This window comes from Sinocyclocheilus grahami, unplaced genomic scaffold, assembly GCF_001515645.1.
Source record: "Sinocyclocheilus grahami isolate Dianchi unplaced genomic scaffold, SAMN03320097.WGS_v1.1 scaffold19.1, whole genome shotgun sequence".
NCBI lineage: Eukaryota > Metazoa > Chordata > Actinopteri > Cypriniformes > Cyprinidae > Sinocyclocheilus > Sinocyclocheilus grahami.
Window position 1 is genome coordinate 1,987,925 of NW_015505198.1, and position 24,068 is coordinate 2,011,992.

General features: G+C 36.9%; 1 protein-coding gene across 1 annotated transcript in view; it reads right to left on the bottom strand.

The window, feature by feature from the left end:
• The window catches only part of LOC107555322 (dynein heavy chain 5, axonemal-like), a 75,527-nt gene that overhangs the window by 41,785 nt on the left and 9,674 nt on the right, over positions 1–24,068 (bottom strand). Inside the window, exons 8-35 of the mRNA XM_016238083.1 lie at positions 22,661–22,847; positions 22,212–22,377; positions 22,005–22,098; positions 18,916–19,014; positions 18,116–18,297; positions 17,919–18,038; positions 17,625–17,826; positions 17,437–17,532; positions 17,112–17,285; positions 16,841–16,930; positions 16,571–16,726; positions 16,206–16,345; positions 13,986–14,137; positions 13,452–13,659; positions 11,560–11,647; positions 11,268–11,388; positions 10,992–11,158; positions 8,734–8,826; positions 8,302–8,505; positions 5,772–5,852; positions 5,275–5,679; positions 4,986–5,104; positions 4,762–4,898; positions 3,962–4,124; positions 3,755–3,866; positions 1,941–2,069; positions 1,727–1,827; positions 1,547–1,645 (exon numbers count right to left, since the gene is read on the bottom strand). Coding sequence (XP_016093569.1) covers positions 1,547–1,645; positions 1,727–1,827; positions 1,941–2,069; positions 3,755–3,866; positions 3,962–4,124; positions 4,762–4,898; positions 4,986–5,104; positions 5,275–5,679; positions 5,772–5,852; positions 8,302–8,505; positions 8,734–8,826; positions 10,992–11,158; positions 11,268–11,388; positions 11,560–11,647; positions 13,452–13,659; positions 13,986–14,137; positions 16,206–16,345; positions 16,571–16,726; positions 16,841–16,930; positions 17,112–17,285; positions 17,437–17,532; positions 17,625–17,826; positions 17,919–18,038; positions 18,116–18,297; positions 18,916–19,014; positions 22,005–22,098; positions 22,212–22,377; positions 22,661–22,847 — 4,085 coding nt within the window. The remainder of the gene's footprint in view (positions 1–1,546; positions 1,646–1,726; positions 1,828–1,940; positions 2,070–3,754; positions 3,867–3,961; positions 4,125–4,761; positions 4,899–4,985; positions 5,105–5,274; positions 5,680–5,771; positions 5,853–8,301; positions 8,506–8,733; positions 8,827–10,991; positions 11,159–11,267; positions 11,389–11,559; positions 11,648–13,451; positions 13,660–13,985; positions 14,138–16,205; positions 16,346–16,570; positions 16,727–16,840; positions 16,931–17,111; positions 17,286–17,436; positions 17,533–17,624; positions 17,827–17,918; positions 18,039–18,115; positions 18,298–18,915; positions 19,015–22,004; positions 22,099–22,211; positions 22,378–22,660; positions 22,848–24,068) is intronic.

A 24,068-nucleotide genomic window follows, 5' to 3' on the forward strand; every position in this document is an offset into this window, starting at 1 on the left:
CCTTGAGTTAAACAGTTGAGTTTTACCGTTTTCAAATCCATTCAGCCGATCTCCGGGTTTGGCGGTAGCACTTTTAGCTGTAGCTTAGCATAGATCATTGAATCTGATTAGACCGTTAGCATCTCGCTTAAAAATGACCTAAGAGTTTCGATATTTTTCCTATTTAAAACTTGACTCTTCTGTAGTTACATTGTGTACTAAGACCGACGGAAAATTAAAAGTTGCGATTTTCTAGACCGATATGGCTAGGAACTATACTCTCATTCCGGCGTAATAATCAAGGAACTTTGCTGCCGTACCATGGGTGCAGCAGGCGCAATGATATTACGCAGCGCCTGAAAATAGGCTAACTTCCGCCAATATAACCAACGTGACCACCTGCTTGCACAGGGAGCATGCCTTCCGTTGGAAGTTACCTAGCTGGGGACTATTTTAACTCTATTTAAATATCTAAACTCTTTGGTCATTTTTGAGCGAGATGCTAATGGTCTAATCAGATTCAATGATCTATGCTAAGCTGCAGCTAAAAGTGCATCTGCCAGACCCGGAGATCGGCTGAATGGATTCGAAAACGGTAAAACTCAAATGTTTTACTCTAGGGGAGTTGGAAAATGAGCCTATTTTCAAAAATAGTGGAGTGTTCCATTAAATAGCTTAAAAGCGCTGTGTGCATTTTACTTTCACTTTCGAATTAGCAGCAATTCGGCATCAATTGCTTGAATGCAACAACAAAATACAATGTCAAACTCACTTTAGCCTATATATAAAACATAGAACTTTTATTAACAAAACAAATAAAAATACACCATGCTATAGGGCAGGATATGCCTAATATAAAATAACAGATAACTTACATAAAGTTTAAATAGGTATACAAAACTGGAAATAAGTTAACATGTAGCCTATAATATAGAACCAAATAAATAAGAAACGTAGGACGTTTATTAGCAAAACGAATAAGAAAGCTTGGAGGCACGGCATACACCTTGATGTCAAATAAAATAAATAAATTACACAAAGTTTAAATAAAGTAAAAATCAGCAAACACTGTGGAACCAATTAAATAAGAAACTAATGTTTAAAAAAACTTCCAAAATCACCTTAGATAAACGGCAAAAGTCAACAGGTTTTTCAAAATCCAAAATACTGCCAAATAGGCGCTTTTGCATTTCGTTTAGAAATTAAATCATCCGCCATCGTCTTGTCTGTCTCACCCCACTCTTCTTGTCAGTCAGCTTGACTCACTCTCCTCACTGGATAAATGAAATCCGATCTGTGATGCGACTGTCGTTCGGCACGCTACATTGAGCAGCCGCATTCAGTTTTTAATTGTAGTATCTGTTCTTTTACTGAACGAAATTATTTTTATTACTATAAAAAATCTAAATGACGGTGGGGGTCGGTGCCACGGTGTGCAAGTAACGTAACCGGTGTTGCGGCTTAACAACGGTATCACCGTCAGCACCATCTATCGCAGCATGCCTATTAACCACCATACATATAAACACACTCACATATATATACACATATGAGTAACACAAAATACCTGTTACTCATTAAAGATCCAAGCACCATAAGACTGTCCTCCATTAAGGCCACTTTCTCAGAGGTGTCCGATCCCTTCAGCAGCAGTTCTCCGCGATTCCTGAAAGTTGTTTTTTTTTTGGAATGAATTGATTTTATGGCAAATTAATTAATTTAATTACAGATTAATTCCTTCTCTGACCTGAATGATGCGAATGTGAACTGATGGCTGCTCCATTCAGTCACAACATCTTTGAGTTTGGCATCAATGTCTCGTTCCTTAACGGCACTGATACACACATCCTGGCACCCAGAGGGTTTTCATAAGATACTGACAGCATTGTGCTTTTTCATGCAATCAATCTGACTCAAACCATTAAGGTTATGTTAAATGGAATATTTTGCCAGCACAATACCTCAATATCTTCTTTGTTCTGTAGTAGAGGTGCTTCCATGATATTTCGAAGGCTAAAATTTGCAGCTTCCACTTCAAACTTGTGGCCGGTAAGATCAGTTAAGCGCTGCCAATGTCGGGGCATCATTGCCTAGTTGTATGTTAATTAAAGAATGTGTATGTTAATAAAAAAATAGTTTGCTTGTTGTGTATAAATTAGAGCTGTGACTCTTTGGGTAGACAGCGATTCGATTCGATTCACAGGTTTTCGATTCGATTCAAGAACGATTTTAGCAAATTTAGAACGATTCAATTTGATTCGATTCACAATTAAATTCGATTCGATTATAACAATTCGATTCTGCATTCTTTAAGTGCATTCACAGGATTATTTAAATACTTCCCCTAAATTCTTTAAATGCTTAGTCAGGGGGCAAATTACACACCAGCCTTTATGGTTACAGAACCATAGGTTAGAGGGGAAAAAAACACTTTTGTCCATTGTTAGATGCTAGTTTAATGATGCTATGGCATGACATGGCACACGTAAAAATGCATGTAAGGCAAGATTTAAAAAAAGAGCTTTAAAAGTATTATGTATAGGCATTTTGTCACACCAGGGGTGTAGCCATCATTTCAGAAGTGACAGAAATGTCAAATACAATAATTTTATGTATGTCATTTTTTTTTTTACAAGGAATTCTTTTCTTATCTATTACTTTGAATTTGCTATAAGAAATCAAATACACTGCTGGACAATAATCAATCATTTGTAATCTATAATTTTTTTCCTAATGACAATTTTATGATTGTTTTATATACTACAAACAATTATTTAAATTTTCTGTACAGAATAAGGTAGAAAATATACTTTATAGTTTGTGTACTGTAATAAATGATATGTCAATTAGCACTGCATCATTCATAAATGTTATTTATTTATTGTGTTTATTGTCTTAACGTTTCATCAGTTCATTCTGCTTTTTATTCACATTAGCTGCAGATATAGCCTGGCACGTCTTAAGTTCTATGAGCGCGTGATCAATTCTCTTTCAGTGCGAAAACTTCTTTATCTATTTTTCATAAAATAAAATGCTATAGTATTTAACTTTTCCTCTCCATCGGCAAATGATGATTCTGAAAGAAAACGCACCCGATGTCTGTTTGCTATAGCAACGAACGCTACTTTCATGCATCTGATTATCAGATAAACCTCGCTCTCTTATTTCAAGATTGTCGTTAATGCTGTGGTTATTTTAATAGTTTCCTTCGTACATTCGGTTCAACAACATTGTTAAAAAACATGTATCATTCAATGGAACTGTGCGTATGCTTTAGACACTTACATTTCTGCTCCCGCCATGCAATAAATGCGCAGCCTTCGACAGAAAAGTAAAACTACTTCACTTTAGCATTACTGGCCACGAGTACTAAGGAGAGATCACACATCAGTTGCTCAAAAAATGTGCCAGTAAGACGAACGGAGCGCGAGCACAATCCTGTGACAGTCACAGGCGGTTAGTGGAGCGCGTGAAGGAGAGATGCGAGGGCACGAACACTGTTCAAGGTCTCAATTAATTCGTGCTTGTTGTAATTTAATGTGTATATATTTTGAAAGCATTGAATCACTATAGAAATCACGATTCATTTGATTCTTAGTGTTTTAAATCGATTACTGTCCGAAATCGGCGATTCACGATTCAAAAATCATGCTTCAAGATCGATGCATATGCATCGTCAGGGTTTGTAATCGATGCATCGATAAAACGAGTGAATCGTTACACCCCTAGTATAAATGCAATATGTGTGAATGAACAGATGCTTGCTTAACATCACCTTATTTGCCATCATGTAGAGTAGAGGACAGGTTTCATTAAAGTCATCAATGGTCTTTTTCAGGTCATTAAAAGCTTGCCACTCCTTCAGGGCCCCAGGCAGCTTACGGATCCTTGAAAAGAATTACAAAATATGCACTCAAATTTACGTCATTCAATATAAAATATTTATTAATTAGATTAGTTAGAAAGGTAAAATCATAAAAACCTATTCTGAAAATCCAGCAGTTCACTGTTTATCTTTTCTATATTGAGGTCAGCCCATAGTATGTCGTAGTAGCCAGAAACGCTGTCAATCACAGAATTGTAGAGGCTGTACAGCTTGGACAAAAGGTTGAGCTCTCGTTTGATTCTGTGAAGATCAGGATATTCTGAAAGGAGAAAAAAGAAAGAAATTAATACTTTCATTCAGCAAGGATGCATGAAATTCAGCAAGAGGCAAAAAAGACATTTAGAATGTTACAACAGATTTCTATTTTCTTTTCAAATTCTGTCCTTTTGAACATTCTATTCATCAAAGAATCAAGGGAAACGGTTCCACAAAAAACATTAAGCAGCTGTTTTCTGTTTTCAACACTGATAATAAAAAATGTCTATTAAGCACCAAATCAGCATATTAGAATGATTTCTGAAGGATCATGTGCTTTGCCATCGCAGGAATAAATTACATTTTAAAATTTAGAAATTATTTAAAATTGTAAGAGTATTTCACAATATTACTGTGTGACTTTCAAAAAAACACTAAAATCTTACAGTGGGTTGTACTGTTGTATACCCTGGTGTCAATCATTTAGATGACAAAACATTCAAAATTTCCAGTTGACAAAAATGACAAATAGAAAATTGAACATTACATCCAGAACCATAAGGCAGTATAAACCGTTGACCAGATTACATGTCTGTCCCTCACAGCCTCATTTTCATTCAAATCAAAGTAAACATGGCATCTTCCCTGTCCTTTCTGAACCTAAACCCACATTAACAAGGTAAAAAGAAATACAGAAGCACCTGTAACAGGGAGGCCAAACAGTTCTTCTCCACTAGAAAAGGTGACGAATTTCCTCCACAGTTCATCAAACTTGGCCTGATAAACTTGCAACCTGTCACTGGCTTCACGTGGGGCCAAACCTGTTACTCCAGGACCACTGAACACAAAAACAGAAGCTTTATTAAGACACTATAATCACTAAGAGGTATGTAAGAAACTGCATGAAGTTAATATGCAAATTAACCTGTTGTCATAGTCAGCATAGAACGTTTTTACAGATTGCTGGAAGACCTCAACTCCAGCTACAAGCTCAGCCTTCATTTGAGGTTGAATTTCCAAAAGCTTATTCTGTGTTTCTTTTGCCTTCAAATTAAAAACAGATCAACATACATTTACAAACAAACCTAAATCCCAAGAAGACAAGGTAAAGGTGATTCTCTACTTCTTTGATGAGACAAAGTAGAAAAAATAAAGAGAATAAACTACCATGTATTTTAATACTATTTCATGTGGTCTCAAAAAACGTCTTTTACCATCACATTAAGTTCCTTCCAAGCGTAGACAACCCCATCAATCTTTTCCGCATTTCCATCATTGAAGAACAGCTCATGGCGATTTAACAGAGCGAATGATTCCTCCACCGGTCCTCTGGTGGTCTCTATCCGTATCTCCGCTTCTCGTATCTCTTGCAGGGCGCCCATGGTTTCTCTCACGTCATCCAGGTCAGAAATTGGCCTCTGCAGCTGCTTGCTCACCCCATCCACAAAAGAGCTAATCTCAGCCATGCCCACAGAGGCCTTTTGGTTTAGAGCCACACCAAATGCACGTTTCCAGGTGCGACACTCTTGAACGAGGGACAGTTTGAGGGAGTCAGTTTCGTAGAGGATGGGGCAGACAGTACAAGTGGAAGGAAGCTCTTGAATCCGGGTCTCAAATGTCTAATCAAATACATGTAGTGGAATTTAGGATCACTCTTAGTTAGACTGCAGTTATCTTCAAATTTCATAAGACTTATTTAAAAATTACGTACAGAATACAGAGATAGTTGGCCGCTGAATTCTGACAATAATGGTTTGGTCTCCAAAAATACTTTCACCTGTTCTGCTGGGTCCTAGATTGGAGGAAAGCATGAAATGTCACACATTTTGATGTCCTGATGCTACACAATGTGTATGTGCCTGTCATAAACATGTCTGGATCATATTTCACTCCTAAATCATATATATAATTAGTTTTTACATATTTAATATAATTATATTATAATATATATATACAGTGGTGGCCAAAATTATGAGAAGAGTAATATTTTCACCAGCTAAAAATGGTTCTGTCAGTTATTTCTTTCTTTTGCTGTAGTGTGTCAGTAGGAATTATCAGTTTACATTTCCAAACATTAATTTTACCATTAATTGTAATAAACCAGTGAGATTTGTGTTTGCACAAGTAGTCTGACAACAGCCAGTGCTCCACACAGAGATCTGATTTCATCATCATCCAGTCTGTCTGGAATGACATGAAGAAACAGAACAAAAAGAGACAGACTAAATCCAGAAGAACCGTGGCAACATCTCCAAGATGCTTCAAGAGACCTACCTGTAGCAAAGCTACAGTACTGTTAACAACTTTTAGGCACTTGTGTAAAAATGCTGTAAAATGAGGATGCTGTCAAAAATAATGTCATAAATATATTTTCTTTATCAATTAACTTCTATGAACTAAATTAAAACATTTGGTGTGACCATCCTTTGCGTTTAAAGCAGCTTTTGCCCTAGGTGCACTTGTGCATAGTTTTTCAGGTAGCTTTGCATGTGGGTCTCTTGAAGCATCTTTTGGCGCTTTTCCACTGAGTGGTACGACTCGGCTTGGCACGGCACGGCTCAGTACGGCACGGCACAGTACGGCACGGCACGGTTCGGCTCGGCACGGTTTGCGTTTCCACTTCAGTTCAGTACCGCTTTAGAGTGGGCAGGATTATTCACATGTCGTTATAGTTGCGCCGCCTCTACTACCACGACTCCTAAAAAAACTTTTTCATTCTGTGTCGCCCCATCAAGCTCTCGCTGGATCCGCTCCTCTGCTATCAACGAGAGGAATGTCTGTTCTTCCGCAACAGACAACAAAACTTTTTGGTTGTTAAAAAAAGGTGCGCTCGTTCAAAACAGTTGTGTTCGATCCTTCGCTGGCTGTGCTGATTTAAATCTGGCGGTTCTTTTGTGTTTGTGTCACAAGTTCAGTGACGCAGGTAGTGACGATTCTCTCCGGCCAATCCGTGATCAGCAGAGTTCACACGTCACATTTTGGTAACGGTACGGTTCACTTGGAACCCCAACCGAGGTGGTACTAAAAAAATTACCAGGTACCAGGTACTGTACCCAGTGGAAAACCCCCAAAAAGTGAACCATACCGTGCCGTACCATGCAGTGGAAAAGCGCCATTTGAGATGTTGCCACAGTTCTTCTGGATTTATTCTGTTTATGTATTGTTCTGGGAGGGATGTTTTCTCCTTTTTCTCACTCTCACCTCACAGGACCTGTGATTGGACCATGCTTCTGTCAATCATCAATTTTACACAATGCTTTGAGGACCAATCAGACGTTAGTGGGCGCGTATAAAGACCCGGATGTGACGCAAGTTCGGGAGGAGCGTTTGCTCTCCCACGTTTTCTTTGGTGTTTGCTCCTGTTTTTGTTTCTGAATTTGAGTTATTGTGTGTTTGAGTTTTCTCTTGTGAAACTTTACTTTTCAGTGGCTATTTAACTGTGTTAACGCTGTGACTTTACTCTCGGTTTTCCCCGAGCTTATTCAAGTCCTTTTTCGACACTTAGTGATGGGACCAGTGCAGCATGTCTTACTACACGCAGGGTAAAGTTGTCTAAGTTGTCACACTAGTTTATGAGCGGATGCCAACTTCTGTATTTATGTTTGTCAGTCAGTGTAGTTAGGGGCATTCTACGCTGAAGAAGTTATTTTCTTTAGCTTGCTTTTGTTTGGTGCTAGTTAGAGTGTTTATGTTTTATTCTTTTCTTTTCTTTTCTTTAGCACCGCTCTTGTCCCTCACTTCTGTTGTCTTTAACTCATTACGTTTGCATATAATTTGTAAATAGATATTTGTTGGGTTTTTTCAAAGGTATTTTGGGTTTGTTTATATTATTATTGGGAACTTTGTAATATTGACTTATTTCTCTACTAAACGCAAAATTCATATTCAGTTTTGTCTCTGCCTGCTTCTTAATTGCACACACTGCACCTCCATAGCAGAGAAAAGTGTTTTAGCTTAAATATCTTCTTATTTATTAAACGTTTTGTGTTACCTCCCAAAAACCCTAGACGCCAGATAATTAGGGAGACGTAACACTTAGATTGTTCTGTTTCTGTTCCAGACAGACTGGATGTTGATGAGATCAGATCTCTGTGTGGAGCACTGGCTGTTGTCAGACTCCATGTGCAAACAAAAATCTCACTGGATTATTACAATTAATGGCAAAATTAACGTAAACTGATATTTCCTACTGACACACTACATATCTATAGAGAGAGAGAGACAGAGATTTTGCTAAATACCTGTTTCCACAGGGCTGAAAATTGAGACAACCCTTTCAGGATGTCCCCAGCATCTGCTTTGAGAGAGGACACCACAGGGACAAGCTGGGACAAAGCCTTGTTCACATCCTTATGTTCTGTCACCTGTCTGTCCAGAGTCCTCAGCACGAGTGGTTTAGTGACTAGAGTCTCATCTCCAAGCTCACGCGCTGCTGCCTGCTCTGCCTGTGGAGTCACAAGACTTCTACAGCTAACTAACCTCTGATAAAGGTCAGAACACATCTGTCACATGCCAGTAACTACCACAGGATAATTTTGTAACTATCAGGGTGTAAAAACAAGCAAAAATCAAGTGTACATTGAAGCACTTTCCATGGACAATGGAAGTCTGTGAGGCATTGTATTGATAAGCTAAACTTAACTTAACCCAGGTCACCCCTTTAATTCTCTTACCTCCAGTTGTTCTTGTTGGACATGGGAAAATTTCCAGAGTGGAACATCCTTTGCCATTGAAAGCACCATGTTCACAGCTTTATTGAGAATGCCCTGCACAACAAGGACAAATGAGTGATTAGGAATAAATCTAAAGTTTTAGAATTTACTTCATATAAATATGTATACACATGAAGATGTCCGTTTCTGATGGTTTATAAATACACACTAAGACCCAATCCCAATTCTAATTTATACCCCTTCCCCTTGTCCCTTGAAACAGAGTGTCAAGGGGTAGGGTTGAAAATATTCCCCTAAGAATTGGGACACCACTACTATACCGTCACACGTCATCTAGCTCCTACAATACATACACCTATAGGCTACTGGTGTGCTGGTGTGCATTAGAGCCTAACCATTCTATATTAATGCGCTGCTTACTGACACACATCGGAGATCGCGCAGCTCACACATCCAGAAGCAAAGAAACTTGTCAACGCTGCCCCACAACTTTTATTAATAACAGTTTAAATACTGAATCGCTACATTATATTTTCCAGCAATGAGAGGATAAAATCGCTGTTTTTGAAGTAAACTCACTCATTGTAAAGAGAGACGCACATAAGCGCTCGCTCTCTCTCTCTCTCGAATTGGCAATAGGTATTTGAGAAAAAAGCTTAGCGATTTCTAATTATTGGGGAGACTAGACCCCCTCAATGTCTATGGTGGTTATCGCCCTGATCAGATATGCTGTGGCAATATCGTGCAGTCTGTAATGATATGACGTTAGCAAATTTTTGCGTTTTTTTTGCAAAAATTTATTTGAATAACATGACCATATATGAACACACGATTGAATGTAACAAAACAAATGATTACTTTTCATTAAAATCTTTATTAATGCCAATAATGCTTACATTTATGTGTCTTTTTGTTCGCTCGGGCAGCCATGTTGCCGCTGTAGCCGGTTAGCACTGAGATAATTCATACCCCTTCATTTGAAGTGTGGTCCCAAAAAAATCTTAATTTGAAGGGCTATCTGGCTCTTCCCCTTACCCCTACCCCTCCAACCAAAAGAGAATCGAGACACCCTTACCCCTTCACGTGAACGCGCAAAAACGAGGGGTAGGGGAAAGAGGAAGAGCTAAGGGGTAGAAATGGGATTGGGCCTATGAGTGTCAATCAAACCACATCTTATTATTCACACATCTTATTATTCTGTGCTTGTGTTTTATGTATATACAGTATACTGTATACACAACTGTTAAAAGGTTTGGGGTTGGTAATGATTTTGAAAGAAGTCTCTTGTGCCAAAGACTATAGAAATACAAAGACGGTTCACTCCTATACTTATGAATGGGAGAAACTGCAACACGCAATATGGTGGAATAGTCCTGCATTCTAAACGAAAGAGCCAATCGCTGATTGGTAAAGTCACTGCGTCACTGCAGCAGCTTTTATAAGCTCCGGTTCTGATATAAACCGGAGACTCGCGCTTACAACCATGCATGCGCATAGGCTGGTCTAGCCTGAAAAATACGCTTTTTTTAACACTTTGAGCATAAGAAACAACATTCATGGGGCAGTTCCTTTCAGATTTTGATGGTGATTTGAAATATGTAATTAAATTGTGAGTCGGGCAGTTATTGAGATTTCAGGATTCCCAAATTCATTTAGACAGGACTTGGTCTTGGATGAGCTGCCCGGAGGCAAATATGGCCGAAGAGTGAAAAGACTTCCCTTGAAAGGGACTTTGCTTGTGCTCACCAAGGCTGTATTTACTTGATCAAAAAGTAAAAACAGGACAATATTATCACAATTTAAAATAGCTGTTTTTTGTTGGAATGTATTGTAAAATACGAAATATTCCTGCAATAAAAAAAGCAGAATTTTCACCAGTCACTATTCCAGGCTTCAGTGTAAAATGATCCCTCAGAAATAATTATACTATGCTGATTTGGTGCTCAAGAAACATTTCTTATTATTATTATCAATGTGGAAAACAGTTGTGCAGCTTGTGGAAATCAAGATACTTTTTTCAGGATTTCTTGACAAAAAGAAAGTCAAAAAATAACTGTTTATTTGAATAGAACCCCTAAAGCTTTGAACAGAAGTGCAAGTATACAGCTTGTGGAAATCAAGATACTTTTTTCAGGATTTCTTGACAAAAAGAAAGTAAAAAAATAACTGTTTATTTGAATAGAACCCCTAAAGCTTTGAACAGAAGTGCAAGTATACTTTACATATTGATATTATGCTCGTTGTTTTCACGTCATTACCTGTATCTGTTCGAAACTTGGTCTGAAGACAATGTTGGGAATGGCCAGCTCAACAGAAACTTTAAAAAGAGGAAACTGAACAGCAGCTTCACTTTGAGATGAAGAACGATACTTGGAGCTCACAACAAGCAGCCGACGCCACAGAGAATCCAGAGAGCATTTGGTAGCTTTCAAATAAAGAACACAACATTAATGAATGACTCAAAAAGGTGATACAAGTAAGGTTCTCGATTTTCAGATGAAACTCTGATGCATGATTCCATAATGCATGTATACCTCTGACCAGGGCCTCTGTGTTCTTCTGACATAACTGTCCCATCATGATATAGAAAGCACATGGCAGGCAGCATAGACAACGTGTTTTCTGCTTGGCATCAGGATGCAGACATTTGTAGTTCTAAACATACACATCAAGATTTTCTCAGAAAACTATACTTATTGTGTGTAGTGTGACCGTTTATAGCAGTAATATCACACATAACGAGCTACAACCCATCTAATCAAGTGCTAAAAAGTGTTTTATAATTATAAATAACAATAAAGCCTTCATAACTGATGTTTACAGCACCTCCAAGTTGACCCTTTCTGAAGGTTTCAGCACTCTCTTCAGTTCTTCAACCATCTCCATCATTGAGCTCTCCACCTGCTTGCTTGCACTTGAATGAAAATAAAGGAATCCTCAAATTACCATTTTAAATCAGATTTAACTATGGACCTCAGTCAGGATACTATATACCAGTGGTTCTCAAACTTTGTATGCCAAGTATTACCTCAGAAAATATTTGGCTCTCCAAGTACCACCATAATGACCAACATTAAAATACAGTAGCGTAGTAGGCCTACCTATTCAGCTACAGCTCTGGACAGTTTAAAAATGAGGCAGTTTCCTATATTATAGGAATATTATAGGCTGAATTTTGTCAGCCACTTTAACATTGTAAATACATAGTTTGAACATTAACACTGCACTGTGCTTACATACAGGTAAATAATAAACTATAACTATAAATAATGATTAAATTAAAATGACCTAAAAGTTAAATAAAAACTGTACTGTACCTAAATGTAAAAAAATAATAAATAAAGATTAAATTGAAATGTATTGTGTTTTAACATTCATTTATATTTAATTTAGTGATTCCTCTGCGTACCACTAAAGGGAGCCTGAGTACCACTAGTGGTACTCATACCACACTTTGAGAACCACTGCTATATACTATATAGTAGGGCTCCCCTCGACCAAGGATTTTTCTGGTCGACTAGTAGTCGTTAATTTTAAGCATTAGTCGACTATTCTTATGTTTATTAATAAACCATTTAAATCATTATAATGAACCTTTAATTGCCTACATAGCCTAATATGCGCTCAAGCGCACGCGTAAAGCTTGCCACAGCGCACCGGCAGAAAAAATTATTATGAATGTGCCAGGGAAAAACAGTAAGGAGACTGCATTAACATTTTAATAACTTGTTGATAAACTAGTGCTTTCTTTGTTTTCGGTTTAAGAGATGAAGTCGGCGACACAACTGACTTGTCATCTCCACAGTATGATGCACCTGTATGCATGTTTCATACGGATTACATAATCTGAGAATATTTGTTTTCCATTTGAATTGGTTCATTTGAAAGTAGACATTTCACTCTCTATAGATAGAGCTATATTTTTTTTACAGCTATATTTTTAATGTCTGTAAGGCAAAGATATACACGGAGTTTTGCGCTCGAGTTCACAGAGACCGAGACGGCAGAAAGCGCATCCTGTTTGCTTTCATTATTTTACAAAAGCGCCTCCATCTGTCCTGCAGTGAGCTACTGTTCAGCTTCCACACTCCACATCACACTCTAGGTAAACATTAGATTGAGTGGCCATGTAAAGTTGCTAATACTTACATATTTAAGATAAGTCATATTTGAGGTTGATAATAGGTGAGCATTTGGATGTCCTGCCCGATGTACTGTATCACCACATAGACCAGCCGTTAACGATCTGCCTGTCACGGACTGCGTGACTTCGCCTTTTTTTTCTGCGACTAAGCGATTAATAAAATTTTGGTCGACCAAGCCTCTTCTAGTCGACTAATGATTAGTCGCCTAGTAGGGGGCAGCCCTACTAAATAGTATGTTTTGATACTATACTATCAAAAAACAATGGATTCTCTCTGCAGTGAATGCTGTCAGAATGAGAGTTTAAACAGCTGATAAAAACTTGTGGATTATTGTGATGTTTTTATCTGCTGTTTTGATAGCACCCATTCACTGCAGAGGATCTATTGGTGAGCAAGTGATGTAATGCTAACTACATAAACTCATCTACATGCTGGATGGCTTGAGGTTAAGTACATTTTCAGCAAAATTTTCAGAGGAACTTTTTGAACAGTCTGCCTTTGTAGCCATCAAATTAAATATAGCTGTTTACACCATACTAGTCTGTGATAAAAGATAATGAAAGTGTCACTCACATCTTCATAGTTTGTCTTGCAGTGTTGATAGTGGTCTCTGTATTGGTGAGGAACATCTCAGGTGTAACTGGCTGATTTTTGGGCAGTGTCAGCAGACTGGTGGAACCCATGGATTCTAAGGTGCACTCGATTCGACATTCCAGAATATCCATAACAACCTTCACTACTTGCTCCAGCTCTTGCAGTGCTTTGTACACACAGCCTATGACTGAGAAACAATGGGAAAAGACTTAGGTACCAAGGTAGGATTAAACATTGAATAGAATTAACTTCAAAAGATTTCCCAAACTCTAAGACACTCCTCACTGGCCACATAAACACTGCAGGTTAATACACTCTACAGTAGGTCACTTAATGTCATTCTATAAACACAAACATTATTTAGTGGAATGATATTAATATTTTGTTTACAATGAAATTCAGATTTTTAAAGTGTGACTTCAGTGTCCAAATACTTTTTTGGGGCCCTTGTAAACATTTGCAAACCAAAAACAGCATTAAAGATAAAAGGTTTCTTTTTGTTTTTGTTTTTACAATGGTCAATATTGAGGGAAGTCCATGAGAGAATAGTCAGTCCAGGGTAGAGAGCAGTCTCCACATATCTGATGAAGGGCTTCATTGGGGACTGTAGCACACTGGGTATCCTCTTGACTACTGCATCAAAGTTGCTTAGCATCTCCTGTAATCTGAGAGCAGTGATATTAATGTACTGTATGTATTAACCTTATATTTCAATTTAGATCAATAATTTATGCCTGTTTGTTCATGAGTAGGATGTCTTGCTGTCTAATGATAACATTGATCCTAACCATCATAGAATCTGATTTGAAACACTTCATAGGCAGTGACTATACATGCCACAGAAATAGCACTGCTTTATACAATATTGCATAAATAAGGTAAAAAAATTACTGGTTTAGCATGATCACTGTAATTTTAAAGGAGTAGTTCACTCAAAAATGAAAATTTGCTCAAAATGTACACGCCCAGGATATCCGAAATGTAGATGTTTTCTTGTCTTTTTTCTTCATTGAAACAAATTTGGAGAAATGTAGCATTACATTGCTCACCATTGGATCCTCTGCAGTGAATGGGTGCCGTCAGAATGAGAGTCCAAACAGCTAACAAAAACATCACAATAATCCACTTTAAATTTAAACCTTCACTTCTGTCAAAAATATCCATAAAAACACTTTCTCCAGTGACAGTCCATCCTCTGTTGTCCTCTCACATCAAATTCCACCAACATATTTATTTAGCACTGTTTTTGCTTGTAAATGGTGCTTGATCTGTGCATATTTCTTGCCTAATTCAGACAAGACATTTCAATATTGCTGAAGAAAGCAATATTATGGTTAGAGCAGTGTTTCCCAAACGGGGTGCCGTCTGTCGAGAGCAGGGTTGCCGTGTAAAAAATCATTTTTTTATATTTTTAAATTGCTAAAATGTTTAAAAAAAAGCATCTATTATATAATATCCATTTCTGTGTCGCCAATAATTAGAGATGCACCAAAATTTCGGCTGCCGAAAATGTGTTCACCGCTCAGGTTTCACTTTCACGTGGTGTGACACTCTGCATAATATCCCGCTCTATGCGTGTGTGCTCCGCTCAGTCGCTCCACTCGTATAACGTTCATGCTCATCGGAACAGCAAAGGTCACTCAAAAATTGAGCCGACAGGAAACATCGAAGTAGTACAGTATTGTTTCTGTCTGCAATAGCCCTACTGTGTTGTAACATGGTGTGGTATATGGGCAACTCTGGTAACGCTGCCCTCTCATTCATTGATCTGTTAACCGCTATGTTATGCTCACGTGTTCTGATAATAATAGCTTTCTAGGACTAAACATTATTTGGATAATTGGTAAAAAAATAAAAACAAAAGTTAAATATCTTAACCCTACTGTTAGACCTACCTGAAAAATTAAAAAGCAATTTATTTAATTCGAAGGCCTGTCGTTTTTTTTTTTTATTTGTGCGGTCATTATTAATTTCTTTATTTGTTCTTATTTTATTACTGACTGCTTACTTGTCATTTTTTTATTCAATTCAAAGTTTGAAATCAAGCTATCGCGTGCTACTGCACCAAAATTACCCCACTGTAAAATAAAAAAAACATTAGTGAGCAAAAATTTGTGAGATAGCTAGTTATAATGCTAATTAAATAATGTTTACATATGTATAAAAGCCTACATTAAAATGTGTCATATAAATTGGTCTCTTCATTAGAAATTAGCCTACTGATTGCCACCATTGATGGACAACATTTTTTAATAATATTAAAAATATCTGTATGACATTATATTCTGCAGTTCTTCCCTGTTGTACCGAATATCTGTACTTTTCAAATTATCATATCGAAGTTAGAAATTCAAATATTGTGACAAAATTAATTTTGTAGGGTGCCACAAGTTTGTTAAAATTTCCAAAGGGTGCCGCGACTAAAAAAAGGTTGGGAAACACTGGGTTAGAGGACTTGTTTGAAGTTAAAACATCTTAATGACAGATTTGTTTATTATAAACACAACTTTTCATTTCACAAGATGTTAAATGACATATAGACTGGAGTCATGTGGATCACTTGTTGCAGTGTTTTTATCAGCTGTTTGGACTCTCATTCTGACAGCACCCATTCACTGGTGAGCAAGTGATGTAATGCTAAATTTCTCCAAATCAGTTCTGATGAAGAAACAAACTTTAACATTTTTGGCTGAACTATTCCTTTAATGAATGGTACATATTTTATGCACTCACTTGGTACGATACTCCTTCAGCTGAGGTTCTTTGGCAGCCATGTTGTAGATAACATCAGGTACATTAGCACCTAATGTATACATGTTTTTTGCCTCTTGCAAAACTTCCAGGACTAGAGGGTCAAGATTCACATAGAACACCTATCCACAAATAATGGAGGATTCAATGATCAAATAAAATAAAATAAAATATATTTCTTAAATGTTTTATGATTTTATGAGTATATAGTTTGGGTTTTTATAAATAATAACAGATTAAAAATTAGAATTTGTAGTAATTTTAACTGTTTTAAAATGTAATGTTCCATTTTGCCAAAGAATAATGTCTTTTGAAATTCTGTTTTGAAGTGATATAAACTTGCTAACCTTGGTTTCTGGGTGTCTAGTCAGCAGTGAAGATTTGAGACCATATAGTCCCAGTTCCACACCATCAACCCAAGCTTTGTGATGTATCATTTCATACTCCAGCAGCACGGCAGCAAGTTTGTTGTATGCCTGAATAATCTTCCTCCTCTCTGGCATCTTAAAGTCAAGACAAGTTTCTTAAAAGGTGCTTTTCAGGCTCAAATTTCATTAAAATTCAAATAAACTGTGTTAATCTACTAATGAGATGTGACAATTTTGTCTGTAAATTACCTGCATAATGTCCAATTTGTCTTTTAGGATCTGCATTGGCAAATGAATTTTTTTAAATAGATTTTGTGACCACTGAATTTTACTAGCCAACTGCAAAAGAAAATGTAAAACAATTTTTAGTCCCAGTAATAAACAGTCACAGTAGTCCCAGTGTTTTTTTGTGTTGGATATTCTGAATATGTGTAAATTGTTCATGTTTGCATTCTTTATGAAAGGATTTAAATATGAAATAGAGTTGAGCACTTTGGTGATCACTCAACAGGAAACTTACAGGAGTCTTGAATTGAGCAGAAGAGGGATTGTTCTTCTCTCGTTGGTAGAGTTTGCGCACAAACTCAAGGTCACATTCATACCTTTGCAGAACTACCATATACTTTTGGGTGAGGTCCATTTGTCTGCCCACACCGTTCTCAAATTTGGACAGCAGGTCAAGGACCTGATGAGTCTGTGGGGGCAGTAAATACATTTCCTTTCAATGTAGGAGGAATACACTGAAAATGTATGTAATCTATTGGTCATGAGCTGCAATGAATGGATCAGTCATTCAAATGTTCACTTAATAATATAAATCTTTCACTTGACTAAAAGGGCCTTACAATGAGCGGACGTTGAAGCCAAGTGTCAATCAGTGCATCAAGAGACTGATATAAGCCCTGGATTTGTCTTCTGAACTCAGTGTAGTCATTGTCAAACTAAAAAAAAATCATGTCATATGAGAGATGGATCACGTCTAAAAAAAAACACTTAACTAAATCAAAATATACACAGTCATAAGAGACCTTACCTCTAATTTGCGGTGGTCAAGCACATTGTAGGTCTTGGATTTGATGCTGGAAACAATCGTTTGATAGCGCATGTATATTTTATCAACACCTTCAACTTTCATAAACTGCAGGCTTGAAAAATCTTCAAGAGTTGTGGCCATGTCTGTTATCTTCTCCAGACGTTTGCAGAATGTATCAAACTTTCCGAATATGTAATTTTCACTGATGGTACGACAAAGCAGAGCTGAGTTAAGAAAGTAAATATAGGGTTAAATTTTGATCTTAAGTTGACTTTAATGCTATGGTTTACAGACCTCAATTCAAATTGCCGTTCAAGAGGGTTCTCCTGTAATTTCTCTTTCATTCGGTGGAAGCATTGCTGGTACTCCTGGTTCAGCTGAATACATTCTTTCATCCGCTGAAGCAGTTCCTTCCTAAATGCGAACACAGACCAATGTATTTTGTCTATTTAAATTTAGAAATGAAGTTCAGCATCTCACATAAGACCAACCTGTCCAAGTCCCAGATTTTCATCACCCCTTGGCAGAGATAAGCCTTGCTGGTGGTCACCATTTGATTAGTGACCTTCACAAAGAGCGATGTCATGTGTTCAGAGGTGTTGTAATATTGAGACACACGCTGAATCATGTGTATGCTGTTCATCAGTTTGGGAATTTGATTCAGCATGGTGGTCTGAAACAAACAATACAAATATCTACACATGAAATATTCCAATGCAACTTGCGCAAAAGAGACAATATACAGGTGCATCTCAATAAATTAGAATGTCGTGGAAAAGTTCATTTATTTCAGTAATTCAACTCAAATTGTGAAACTCGTGTATTAAATTAAGTCAATGCACACAGACTGAAGTAGTTTAAGTCTTTGGTTCTTTTAATTGTGATGATTTTGGCTCACATTTAACAAAAACCCACCAATTCACTATCTCAACAAATTAGAATATGGTGACATGTCAATCAGTTAATCAACTGAAAACACCTGCAAAGGTTTCCTGAGCCTTCAAAATGGTCTCTCAGTTTGGTTCACTAGGCTACACAATCATGGGGAAGACTGCTGATCTGACAGTTGTCCAGAAGACAATCATTGACACCCTTCACAAGGAGGGTAAGCCACAAACATCATGACATTCTAATTTATTGAGATGCACCTGTATTATAAGCAGTCCATCACAACTCCTTATGTTTTAAAATTACATAATACTCAAACTGTGACACTTAAAGTGACCCATAAATGGCACTCTTGGTTATGTAACGGTTTTTACTGAAAAACATATACAATTTTGGAACTTACTGGAGTGCTTTTTTCCAAAAGTTCAAAAAACTTGTCCAGAGTTGATAGATATTTCACATTATCTTTAGCTTCATTGGCCACAACCGTAATACTTGCATCCTGAAGATAGAAAACAGCAATATACAAACAAAATGTCAATCTATTATTTAAGGTGACATATCATGAAAATCAGACTTTTCCAGGTTTTAAGTGCTATAATCAGGTCCCCGGTGCATCTACCAACCAAGGAAAAGGGAAAAAGATTAACCCAGTAACTTTGTTTTGGTAAGCCTTTTTCTGCAAGCGTCTGAGAAAACAAGCGCGTCTGATTTTGCTCCCTTGGTGACGTGGCAAAGGGATCTCATTATAATATTACCGCCCCTTAATCTGTAAGTTTCCACCCACAGCGCCGTCATTTTGATTTCGCAAGCGACAACGGTGTACCAGTTCTAATGCCATGGCGAAAGTTTGAGCAAAACATGCTAACTGTTGTCTTTGGCTGCACAGACGAGCACAGAACACTATTTAGAGTCCCAGCCTTAGAGAAGCAGATTTATTTACTGTATATTGCTGCTGCCACACAGATGTAAAATAAATAGGCGATTAATTTCCCAGCTGTTTACCTTCACAGACATAACCGACTGTTTTTGTAACTCATGTGTGTTTTTAACGTAAACTTGTGTGTGAATGAGAACTTAGTTTAGTACTCACATGCTGTGACAGCCGCTTTCTGTCCATGTGCACTCAGAAAACCGTATATAAGAAGTTTAAACTAATATGGTTTGAAACGCATGATTTCAACACAATAAACATGATAATCAGAACCAAAGCAGATGTTTTTAGCAGGTATGAGCTGTAATGGCACATCTCAATAGCTGGAAAAGCTGGGAAAGGGGGCAGGGAGCAGCAGCTCATTTGCATTTAAAGTAGGGATGCACCGATACCACTTTTTCCAGTATTCGCCCGATACCGATACTTTTATTTTTGGTACTTGCCGATACCGAGTGCCGATACCAATATTTTTATTGCATTTGTCAATTTTTTTAATTTTGGGTACAGAAACCAAGAGTACGTATAATGTTAGTTGGTTAACTTCATTTATCAAATAGATACAGTCAAAACAAAATTTATTCAGACACCTTCAACATTTTCAGTTTATTTGCTATAGTTTAGAAAATGGTAATAAAATATGACAAGAACTCAGAGTTAAACTGTGTCAGAACAAATTCAGCTTGATAATGTTAGATAACTTTGATAGAAAGGTATGTAATGGATTACAATCAACCAAAAATTATTCAGACAGCTGTTAGTATGACAGTATTTACACAACTATCAATACTTAGTCGGGCAACCCTTAGCCTTAATGACAGCCTGCAGTCTCCTGGGCATGCTGTCACCCAGCTTCATACAAACCTGAACTTCAATTTTTTTGTCTGAATTTTTGGTCCCAAATTTTTTATCAGTTTTACTGGTAGTTCACTGTATGAAGAATTTTTGGGTATAATTTATCACAGTTTACTTTATTTTGCTGTCCTCACTTACATAAATGAACTATAGTGTCCTGCACCCACTAAAAAAATATCAAAAATTATATCTGGTCTTTGAATAATTTTTGGTTTGATTCTATATCCTTCGACTATTTTCATACTTAATTATGGCCACTAAAATGTATTTTACAAGTTTGTGTTACTTGCTCTGTGGTACATCATCTTTAATTTAATAGCATTAGAGCTGCTCCATTGCAGCGGCTCAGTACTGTAATCACGCGCTTTGCTGTAATAATGCAAATAACCACTCGTTATAAATCTCCTAACTGTCATATTTGCAAAAATAGAAGTCAAGTTTTTTTTCCATTTGAAACGTGCTGCGATTTATATTCCAAAGTCACTCATATAATGCAGAAACACTCAAGTAAGCAAAACACGCGCAACGCATGCACGTATTTGTACTGATGCAGAATAGTACAGCCTAGCGCATTTCACACAGGCTGCTAGATTAACTTTCGCCAGAAAGTCGTGTATGCCTAAGATTGAAAATAAATTATGTTTATAGTGAATGCCCCTATAAATGGTCTTATTTTTACGATTTAGTTTTAATTCAAATGATGCGTGTGCTAAGTGAGTGAACATCAAAGATCACACAACAGAAGTGCGTGCTCTCTCTCTCTCTTTCTCTCTCTCTCTCTACCGTTAAGTAACTTGTGCATTGTTTTACTTGTTTATGACATATCCGACCGAACTACAAACTTTCCAGTGATGTCTGTGAGAAAGGTATATTCACTCGACAAACTCGCGCATCTGCGCTGCCGCGCGCTCAATCCACTCCGCGTGCTTTGTTTATCAGCTTGCACACATCAGCTATACAGGCGTTAATACTGAATGTTTAACATTATATTCATTGCATACATATACTTCGTAGTAGACATCCTTAACTCCTTTCTGCTGTCTGTTGTTCTGCTGTCAGTGTTTCTTTGTCTGAATATGGCACATATCACATGTTGTGATATCAGTATCGGTGCATCCCTAATTTAAAGAGACAGGCACGAAAAACAGCATGTTTCTGCTTCCACTCAAAATGGGCATTTTCAAAATGATATAATAAATGATCTGTGGGGTATTTTGAGCTGAAACTTCACAGACACATTCTGGGGACACCAGAGATTTATATTACATATTGTAAAAGGGGCATAATATGTCTCCTTTAACAATTTAATTTAACAATTAAAAATTCTTATCCAGTAACACATAAAACTCATTGTTTTTTATTGTAATGTAAAAAAATAGGTTATGAAAATTTACATTATTTATTAATCCTGCATATTCACTGTACTGAATTTATTATATTAATATTTTTTATATTAATTTAAAAACAAAAATCATTGTGACCAGACAGGATCACATTAATGAGTGAGATTTATTAAGCAAAATTTGGAGGTAAATCTTAAAATAATGTCTAATACAACAAATGTTGATGGCCTTAAAATATTCTCTAAATGCGAAACATACTTACTTACTTTTTTCTTTTTGATTTTAAAATGTGGCATTTCTTCATGTAATATGTATTAAAAAGCATGAAAATACAAAGCACAACAAAACATCTACTTAACTGACCAGTTCTCTCCATTTACTCAGTGTCTTCGACTTGGCCGCATTCAATATACCAATGATCATCTTCACATAGGGGTCCTTGATTTCATCCAAGAGGCTGAGAAAACATTAATACACAGTGAATTGTATATTTATATGTATAAACACTAAATTAAATACCAATTGTGTATGTTATTACTGCAGAAAAAACACTGCTGGATGGCATGGTACCTGCTGAAGGTGATCATTCTGCGCTTCCAGTGTGCCAGCTCTGCTGAGGGTCCAATATCATCTGATTCTTTCCTAATGCGCTCACTCTCTGTAAGCACTTGCTCTATCTGCTTGGCCCAGTGTAACAGCACTGTTTCCAGACTTTCTACCAGCTCTGAGTTATTAGCTTAATGCCAAAACCAAAAAGAGAATAATAACAACTAAAGTTTAGGACTGGCTTGTAATTTTTGTGTGTGTTATGCATTTTTATGGTTATTAAACGTGAAATATGTTATTTCTGTGCATCAAATCAAATGTGACCTTGGGATAATTCCTATAAATATTATGTACATTTTATATACAATTGGAAAACGTGTTAAGCCCTCTGCCTCTCCCAAATATTATTACTTTGACATCAAATAAAGTGGATTTATGATTTATTTCTCTTTTCCCCATATTCAACATTTTACCTGCATTACTGTAGTCTTCAGCTTTCTGTATATGACTCAGGTCAGGGGCTGATGGGATGTTATGAAGCTTAAACTTTTCATCCATGCTCCTCATCACTGAAGATAGGGTACAGTTGAACTTATCCACTGACCTTAGAAAGTCTTGCACATCTGGACTCATTTGACCACCTTTTATAGCTCCCCAATCCTGAAGGAAAGGTTTGATTAAAATGTCATTTTGTATATGCCACGTGTATTTTGGGACCAGAAAGTTCCAGATTTCTATATTTTCTATTTTTCAGTATTCTAATGATAATAAAAACTTATGTTCATAAATATATAATAATTTAATAATAACATGAAAAATTTCAGAAAATGTACTCACCATCAGGCCAGCAAAGTTTGTTTTATTTGGCATTTAATCGGTTGCTCACCAATGGCCCTTCCGCAGTGCATGGGTGTCATTAACTAACTGCAAGATTTTTACTTGTGTGAATTACTTGTGGATTCTTCTTATCAGCTGTTTGGACTCTCATTCTAACGGCACCCATTCACTACAGAGGATTCATTGGTGAGCAAGTGATGTAATGCTTAATTTGTCCAAATCTATTCTGAAGAGGAAACAAACTCATCTACGTCTTCAGGGCTCGACAATAAGGAATGCCCGATGGCCCAGTTGACGGATTTGTCACTTGCCCGATTAGGCCACTACCGCGTCTTCACAAAAAGTTTATCATTTGCATCTGTTTTTAAGTAGGGATGTGCGCAGCGACTAATTTGACTGTTGTTTAAATGGAAGTTTTGTATCCGACTAGTCGACTAGTCTAAAAGCAAGAAACCCCCAAAAGATATTAAGAAAAAAAAACTTTGTGCGTGCGTGTATATTATAGCCTACATTTGAAATACTTAATCTATGAATCACACTGTCAAATGCCTCAATGAATTCCGCTAAAAAAATAGGTCACAATTATGCCGTACACTTACCTCGCATTATCATAATTTAATTTTAGGTGGTCGTTAAAAAGAGAAAAAAAAGAAGAGCACACGCTCAACGTCAGCCAATGCTTATTTATTAAAATCAGCTGGGGAAATGCAGAACAATGGAAAATCAATCAATAGCCTGACAGAATTCTTCATCTTCATATAACGTTAGTCAACATATTAAACACAAGTCAAAAACTATAGGAAATTTTATCAAGGAATAGCATTAAAACGGCTTTTAAAAACATACTTCATCATGTAGACTATATCATCTAAAAACAAAACGAACAAAAGAAAGACAGAACCTGAGGCGATTAACAATTCCTGCACTTGAAAAAATGCGCTCTGCAGGAACTGAAGTCGCAGGCACGCAGAGAAAACGAAAAGCAAGACAACAGAATTTCGGAAAGCACCTGGACATCCCGCACCACCACCGAAGTGGGTCTTC